At 51.0% G+C, this 8,934-nt stretch overlaps 1 protein-coding gene across 1 annotated transcript; it reads right to left on the bottom strand.

Moving 5' to 3' along the window:
- Positions 1-7,455: 7,455 nt before the first annotated feature.
- Positions 7,456-8,649, bottom strand: Tex44 (testis expressed 44). Its single transcript, XM_020156251.2, has one exon. The coding sequence runs from the start codon at positions 8,647-8,649 to the stop codon at positions 7,456-7,458; it is 1,194 nt and encodes a 397-aa protein (XP_020011840.2).
- Between the last annotated feature and the right edge of the window lie 285 nt (positions 8,650-8,934).

Below are 8,934 nucleotides of genomic sequence, written 5' to 3'. Positions count from 1 at the left end.
GTCAGCCTCCTAGGCCCCTGAGCGCAGGTCCCCGATGTCCTTGGTCTCGTCCCAGAGCTGCCGCCCTCGGTCCCCGGGCTGCGCTTGCCTGGCCCGCGGCGGCCCAGACACTCGGCCATGCCCTCGGGCTGGCCGCGCCCCTGTGGCCGGAGACAGTCCCACTGTGGCCCGAGCGAGCCCGGCAGCCAGCCGGACAGACGCCTTTGTTCACCCTCACCCCATCTGACTGCCCCGTTTTCTGTTTCAGCCACACCAGGCTCCAACCTGGGTTCCTGCTCTCTAACAAGGAGCAGGTGGCTGTACGGGGTGTTTTCCGTCCCCTCCGCTCTGGTCACCCAGGAAATCTCTGTGCCTGGCCACCTGCCTTGGGGGAGGAGACACTGAGCTCTGCTTAGTGCACTCTGCTCCCGTCCTGCTTCCCTCCTCCATGTCTGTTTTGGGTGACCTTCACCTCCACCCCTGGAGGGGACTGGATTGTAGTCAAGCTCGGCCAGGCTCCCCTGGGCAAGGGAAATGGGGACAGAGGGCTTTATTCTTGGGATGTCTTCCTGCGGGTCTCTCGTACTATAGCAGAATATAAAGTGTTGCAGCCAGAAGCCCACGGAGGGAGACAAGGCCAAACACTCATGCCCGGGCCGGTGGCAATTTGCCAGCTTTACTTCCAGTTACATCCCCAGCCTCTCTTGCTAGACGAACCTTTCCTGTCTTTTTCAAGTTCGGTGTATTGGAGGCTATTTGTGAGAATTTTTCCTCACCAAAGACTGCATTTTGAAAAGTACTAATGAAATACAGGAAGTTAGTAGGCAAAACCAGATTTTAGATGAATTCTATTTCCTTATTGGTTGACATTTAAAATTCAGCAATGCAAAGGGATATTTCTTTAATCCATGGATTTGAGGGGAGAACTGAAAGATGCATGCCTTGGCTCTTTCCAGAGCACATGATTAAAGGAAAGCTGTGTGCTGAACATCCACACACAAGTTCATGTGTCCGGTGTGTCGTGGGTGGGTATGCCCTAGGGCCCAGAGCCCAGGAGTGGGCTGTGTGTGCCCTCCAGCAAACATCTGACTCCATCTGCAGTTCTGGCTGTGTTGTTTGGAATGGTGACTTTTGTCTGCTGGGGATTCTTTGGGTGCTGCCTGCAGTGGGGGAACCTAGAAGAGTCAGGGGAGACAGGCTGCTTGCTGGAGAGGAAGAGTAGCCATGGGAAGCAGAGGAGACAAGTGATGGAGATAATCCTGACAGCCTTGAGTCCCTGACACCAGATGTCCCCACAGTCAGTTCTTTGCTTGCCCTTTCCAATATGGCCCAGTAATCTCATTTGTGTCCAAACCACTTCTCCTTGGGTTCTGCCATTTCCAGTTAAAGAGATTCCCGAGCAAGATGGGCGCTAGTGGCTCATGCTTGTAATCTTAGTTGCTCAGGAGGCAGAGATCAGAAATCATAGTTCAAAGCCAACCCAGGCAAATCGTTCTCAAGATCTTATTTTGAAAAATCCACCCCCCAAAAAAGGGCTGGTGGAGTGACTAAAGTAATGAGAGTACCTGCCTAGCAAGTGTGAGGCCTTGAGTTCAAATCCAAGTGCCACCAAAAAAAAAAAAAAAAAAAAAGACTCCCAAACAATACAAGGACAGCACAGAAAACCCCAAGAGGAAAAAAAAAGACTTTGTCATGTGCCCATTGTTTTGTTTCCTTTTTGCTTTTTTTTTTTTTTTGGCAGTGTTTTGCTATGTAATCCAGGTTGGACTTGAACTCACAATCCTCCTGCCTTGGCCTCCCAGGTGCTGGGATTGCAGGTGCATGCAACAACTATCAGCTCTGCTTCAGGCTATATTTTGTTGCTTTAACATAACACCAGAGACTGGGTAATTTACAAAGAATAGAAGTGTATGTAGCTCATGGTTCAGGAGCTGGGAGGTCCAAGAGCTTAGCGCTGCATCTGACAATGGCCTTGTCCTTGCATCATGATGTGTTAGAAGGTGACACTTGGTGAGACAGAGTAAGTGGGCTAGCTCGTCCTTCGTCTTCTTTTTCTTTCTTTTTTTTTGAGGTACTCGAGGCCTCACGCTTACTTGGCAGGCGCTCTACCCCTTTAGCCACTCTGCCAGCCCTTTTTTTGTGTTGGGTATTTTTCAAGATAGGGTCTCACAAACTATTTGCCCAGGTTGGCTTTGAACCTAGATCCTCCTGATTTCTGCCTCCTGAGTCACTAGGATTACAGGTGTGAGCCACCGGTACCAGGCCTTTTCCTCTTCCTATAAAGCCCCAGGCTGTCAGGGGATCTACTCTCATGATCCCATTGAATCCTAGTCACCTCCCAAAGATACCACCTTCCATATACCCTTAACATACAAGTTTGGAGATTAAATTTCTGACGCATTCAAACTTTTGCATGCTTTACTTTAAAATATGCATTATTGATCATAGCAAATGGAAGGTCTATCTTCCATTTAGAGACATGGAGGCCATCTAGAACCACAGAGTCCACGCCTGCAGCACTCCACAGGTGGGGCAGAGTGCCTCCAGCTGCAAGTCCAGAACGCCCTCCCTGCTCTGCCAGGCCCCACCCTGCACACCTTGGCTGTGGCTCGGCTCTGCCTGAAGGACACTGGCTCTTCGGTGGTCTGGGTTTCTGAGCACTGATGTAGCATTGTGCTATATTGTTCAGCTCTGGTCATGAAGACTTCAGTTAGAGAGTGTCCCCCTCAGTCTTCCTTGTTCTGAAAAGCTTCCTACGGATGCATTTCCAGCCGAAATAAGACAACTGTGTATCTCACGTTATCCTCTGAACCCCCACTTCTCTCACAGGTGTCCATCAAATCTCCAAGAGTGTGTCCTGGCGGCTTAATCTTGGCTCTCTTGGTGCCAGGCAGTGGTGCCTTTTGTCCAGCAGAGGGCGCGGTCTGCGTTCTTACAGACTGGGAGCCTGAGAAGTAGAGCTACTTCTTAGCCCAGGGAGGTCCTGTCTTTCATTTAAATGTTTAAACATGCACTCAAGACTTTTGTTTACCTTTACTTTTTATGACACGCTCCTTGGGAGACTGCATTTATGTTTCGGAGAGACACTTTTCCTTGCTAGAGTCTGCACCTTCCCCAGCCAAACCGAGAACCTGCACTACAGCTTTACGGTGGTTCTAACCAGTTAGCCATGCGGCCACGGATTGAATGCAAATCCTGTCCTTCCAAAGCAAGCAAAAACCCCGGAAAAGATTCAGGGTTGCGTTGCTGTTGTTTTAACTGGTCTTACAGTGGTCCCAAATTTCTAACTTTTCTTACAAAAAAAGAGATACAACCTTCCTGCCTCAGCCTCCTGAGTGCTAAGGTTACAGAGGTACGCCACCATGCCTGGGAATTTGTGGGACACACACATCAGATTAGCAGCCATGGTTACAGCTTGGATTTCCCACAGTATAGGTGCTGAGTCAAGATGTAGTAAACAGGATGTTTACTGGGGACCATGCCCTGACTTGAAGCGGGAAGGAGAATGCAGCTTGATGGGCAGGGGGAGGTAAGGCTGTGGTGCCAGCCCATGGAAACCTGTGGGCCACCCCAACCAGCCCCAGCCATCCTCAAAAGGCAGCATGACCTTGGGTGGGTGGCTCTCTGCAGGGGTGGCTGCAGCAGGTTGTCCAGTACTCCCAGAAGCTGGGGGAACAAGTCCTTCATTAAAGGGGAATGGGGCAGCCCAACAGTGTCCAGCACACCCTGGGCTGGTGTCCCCTCTGATGTGAGCCAGGACTCATCAGTGTTTCCCCTAATCAAGCCTCAGCCAGGCTCTGATGGTAGACACTGGTCCCGTCTAGCTGACTCTTGGCCTAGCCTAAATGACTTCTATTTACCAGCCAGTCTGTCCCAGCAAAGCACAATCCAAAAATCCATTCTAGAGAAATGCTGCCTGAATTGACTTCTAACATGTAAATGAGAGGGGGCTGAGCAGTTGGCTCCCTGATTTTTTGAGGTGCCAGGCTTTGTAGGAGTGAACTTATAACTTTATCCTGCCTCAATTCTCAACACCTGAGAGTACCCTCCATAAAGCCAGCTATTCTCACGGCTGCTCATTCATATCCCTTCTGTCCATATTAACACACCTCTCCAAAAGTGTTCCCTCTTACTCACTTTTTCATCATTGGACTATGTGGAGACTTTGTAGAGAGGAGAAAAAACATACCCTCTTAGGCTCAGTGGCTGGGACTGTGAACTAAACTGACAAAAGAGAGACAAACAGGAGAAATGGCACATACATTTTATTTCAGTTTAAAAGTTTTACCAGATAAGTTGGGCATGGTGGTGCATGTCTGTAATTCCAGCACTTGGGATGTGGAGGCAGGAGGATTGTGAGTAAAGACGGCAGCCTGGGCTACACATATAGACCGTTTCAGGAACAAACAAACCAACTACAACAGTCTTACATGTTATAAGGAGGCTTCATAGAAAGAAAAGAAAATCTCCCCAAAGAAGTGGCTAAGCATGACAGCTTTTATACCATTCTAACAAAAGACAATAAATCTGCAGAGAAGTGAGAAGACAAAAGAAGGAACTTCTGGCTTTTTGTGTGGTACACCATGAACAGGCAAGTATATGGGGACCCTACTAGTAGGTAAGGGGTAATTAGTAAAGCTTGTTTATGTAGATTCCTCTTAGTGCCATCTGCCATCGCAGTCTGTCTCCTTCCCCTTCCTGGGGTGGGGGACCTTCACAAGGGGAATTTATAGCCTGCTGTTCAGGTAGAAAAGGGAGGGTTGCTAGGCACTGGTGGCTCATGTCTATAATCCTAGCTACTCAGGAAGCAGAGATCAGGAGGACTGCAGTTCAAAGCCAGCCCAGGAAACTAGTTCACAAGACCCTATCTTGAAAAAAAACCGTCACAAAAAAGGGCTGGTGGAGTGGCTGAAGGTGTATGCCCTGAGTTCAAGCCCCAGTACTGCCAGAAAAAAAGAAAAGGGAGGGTTGAAAGCTTGTCCTTAAGTCTGCTTTTTCTCTGTTGCCTTCAGCTCAAAAGAATCCCTCTGCTAGAGAGGTGTATTCTGGGACACCTTGAAGCCCAGGTTCCCATAATGGGCTGGATCACTCCCACTTGCTGACTACTCCTGTGTCTTAGGAGATCCTCCCTCTTCTCTTGCCTGATGGGTGAGGTTGTTCCCCAAACTCTTGTTTTGGGGTTTTTCCTTTTCACTCTGTCATTTACGTCCTTGGCCATCTTATCCTGAACTAAGGTGTATCCATTTCTGTCTGTGTTGGACTCCCCAGCCCCTAAGGTGCAGCCCCCATCCTTCTCCCCAGGTAAGCCAGCACTTGAATGCCTGGGGGTCCCACTCTTGGAGAGGATATGTTGCCAGAGGGTTTGCCAACAAAACTGTTTACCCCTCAGCAAAGAACAGAGCAGCAGGAGGGGAAAGTCCTGCAGTTGACATTGGATTGGCTGGCCTGCAAGGCAGCAGACTTAATCAGCCAATGGTGGGGGCCCAGGGGCCCAAAGCATCCAATAGGGTGTGTCTGCCACAGTCTCTAAGGAACTAGGAGCTTGTCCCTGCCTAATTCAAGGCAAGACAGGCCTCCTAGAGATCCACCATCTGGTAGTGACTGCCAAGTTCAAACCAGCAGAGCATCATGACTGTCACTTTCATGGGCCCTCAATACAACTGGTCACCTGCAATGTCTCTTTTCCTTTTGCTACTCTCCTGGCTATTAATCCAGCTGCTAATCCTGTGGAGAGTCCCCAGTTCTGGGCTAACTGTGGCTCAGGCCAGGAGACAGGTTTTTCAATCCTGGGGTATGTGATGGGTCCAAGGCAGGGTACAAACACCAAGTCGGATGTCAGTGTCTTCCCAGCAGGAATAGGTTCTCCCCTTTTCTAGAAGGGGTGGAGCCAGCTGAGTGTGAAGGAAGCCAGGAGAGGGAAGCCAGAGGCCCTGAGGAAGAGGTTAAGCCTTGAGTCCAGCCATGGCTGCACCTGGGCACTGTAGTTTTGGTGAGTAGCAGGGCCTGGTTTATGGTGGGTATTCAAAAACTACTTGCTTTTTTTTTTTTTTTTTTTTGTGGTACTGGGGCTTAAACTCAGGGCCTGCACCTTGAATCACTCCACCAGCCCTTTTTTATGTTAGGTATTTTCGAGCTAGGGTCTCCCCGAATTAATTGCCTGGGGCTGGCTTCCAACAGTGATCCTCCTGATCTCTGCCTCCTGAGTAGCTAGGATTACAGGCAGGAGCCCCTGGCACCTGGCTAAATCTCCTGTTTTTAAAATGTTAGCAATTATAGCCAGGCATGGTAGTTCCCACCTATAATCCTGGCATTCAAGAGGCTCAGGCAGTAGGATTATAAGGTGGAGGCCAGTCTGGGCTACGTAGTGAGACCCTGTTTCAAAAAAAAAAAATGTTAGCGATTAATTCAAACTTTGAGAAACACTGTATAAGTCAAATAAATACATTGGTCGGCTGGTTTCAGCCCAGGACCCCCATTTGGAGACTCTGGGGAGCAGGAGGAGTGGATGGATGGTCAGACCCCTGCTTAGCTGCCGCATGAGGATATGTGTCTGTGCTGGAGAGCGGACTGGGGGCTTCACTTACCAGCTTACACTCCTGGCTACAGCATTGGGTCTAGCCAGAGGGTGGCTGGCATTCCAGCTCAGATGGCCCTGGACCTGCCCTGGACCTACCCTGGAGTCCTTCCAAGATTCATGTGTCACAGATCAGAATAAAGACCATGGAAAGAGACCTGGGCCTAAGGGAGCTATCCTGGTTTGCCAGTTTTAAATATGAAAGCCTCACATCCCTAGAACTCCCTTAGTCTGAGGCCAAGCAGGACAGGTGGTCACCCTGCCTAGACCTTCATTGCACCGAGTCCTCAGCCCACTGGGGGACTATAACAATGACAGCTGGAGTGTGAGAGCTTATGAAGCATCAAGGGGCACTCCAGCCTGCATTGCTTCTCCATGTTTCCTAGCATCTTCGTGATGGGGAGCTCCTGTCTCTACATTGAGGCTGAGGAGAGGGAGGCTACGGAGGGAGGTGGTTGCCCAGGTCAAGTGCAGGCTTCTTCTACCCCAGCATTATTTACTGGCTCTCAGAACAAAGCTGGGATGCCTGGGCTTGCCTTGTCCCTGGGCTCCATTCCTCAGAAACTTACCTGGTGGAGGTACAGCTGGCTTTTGCAGGTCTGAGACCCCCATCCCCTGCCCCCATCTCTGGGTGCATTTGCCCACAGCTGTCAGCCCCAGGATGGGGAAAAACCAAAGAAGTCCCAGGGACATTCTGTTTTTAGGACATCCTTGGGGCCCTCTTGTCCTTTCACCATGTTGCCCATTGCACCGACAAGGGATGGGGCAGCACTTAGAAAATAAACGATTTTGGTGATTTACTAATTGGCAGGGGGCCTCCCAGGCCTGGGCTGGGGAAGAGCTGGCAATGGAGGAGGACCTTGGGTCTTCAGAAGCTGCTGAGCCAGTCCCTTGGGGTCTAATCAGTGGGGGCCGGCCTGGGTCCAGCGGTGGGTGAGGTGACTGATCAGGTAACGCACAGCTGAACGCATACCCTCCGCAGTCCTCCTCTCAAATGACTCCAGCACATGGTTGATGGATTGCAGGGTTGAGCGGGTCCCCGACACCACCCCAGAGGAGAAAGCTGAGCCAGCACTGCCCAGGATGTTGGAGACCGAGCGCAGGCTGGGCCCTGTGCTATATAGCAGGTCTGTCGGGGAGCTGTGGTTGGAGGCCAGGAGTGCTGTCGCCATCCCCATCCCCATGGTGGTGTCAGACCACACCAGGATGTCTGCCAGCGAGCTGATGGAGCTCTCGCCTCCACCCAGCAGGCTGGTCATGGAACGCATGTAGTTGTTTTCCTGGACATCCCCATACAGGCTGGCATCCACCCGGTCAGGGACCAGTGAGGGTGGGGCACTGACTGCTGGGGAACGAGGGAAAACCCAACCCTGCAGGTTTCTGGAGCAGTCCACTGAATTCTCCCCTGTCACTATCTGGGACCCAGCTTCAGTGTCAGGATTCAAGATCTTTGGATCCTGAGCTTTCTCCTCATCAGCCTTGGGGACATCGGTGGGCTGAAGGTCAAGCTCACCATTGGCGTCTGCAGTGGACAGTTCAGCAGCATCTGCAGAGGGCTCCACCTCTGTGTGTTGGGCAGATTGGGCCTCAGTAGTTGGGGCAGAGGGGACTGATTCCACCTCCCTTTTGGGAACAGTTGACTTTTGTGGTGTCCATTCTCCACTCTGGGAGTCTCTTGGGGAAGCATTGCGGTTCTGAGTTTTCCTTGTATTTTCAGCCAGTCTGTCCCATACAGGATTCTGGAAACCCACAAACACTTGCAGGGTGCTCCGGCGTTCGGATGGCACAGGTGTGATCTCTTCAGGGCTGTTCTGACTACGGCCTGGAGCAACTTCTGGCTGGTTTGTGTTCTCAGAGGTTGACTTGGCCTTGGACATGGCTGTGTCAAAGGAGGTCTGTTCTACATCCTGCTGTGGAGTGGACTGTGCAGTGCCACTCACCTCTGGGACATCAGCAGGGAGAGGACCTGGGCTTTGGGACCCTCCTGTTGAACTGTTTGCATAGCTGTTGTCAGCCTCATTGTCCAGTGAGGTGTTAAGAGGGCCATCTAGAGGGTCATTGGTGGCTGTGGCCTCTCCTGAGGGCACAGTGATCATCTATGCCCCCTGCCACTTGTGATGGTTGGAAGGAGTGGCCAAGGTTGTGATGGGTTGAGTTGTCCAGGTGGTGAGGTCACAGGTGGTTATGGGCAGCTGGCGATGTCACAGGCACATGTAGAGCCAGGATCCTTGAGCTCCGGAGTGACTGCCTTAGTGGGCTGAGTCTCTGGGATGATTTGTAGCCAAGTTTGCAGCTACATAGGAAAGAAAGACAAGTATTTTGGCAAAGAATGGAGATGTGTATGCAGGTGCAGGTGCAGCCATGGGTCAAGAAGAGTTGTA

The sequence above is a fragment of the Castor canadensis genome, chromosome 4 (assembly GCF_047511655.1).
Source record: "Castor canadensis chromosome 4, mCasCan1.hap1v2, whole genome shotgun sequence".
Classification (NCBI taxonomy): Eukaryota; Metazoa; Chordata; class Mammalia; order Rodentia; family Castoridae; genus Castor; species Castor canadensis.
The sequence above is the reverse complement of the archived record's forward strand: the minus strand, read 5'-3'. Positions and strand labels throughout refer to the sequence as shown.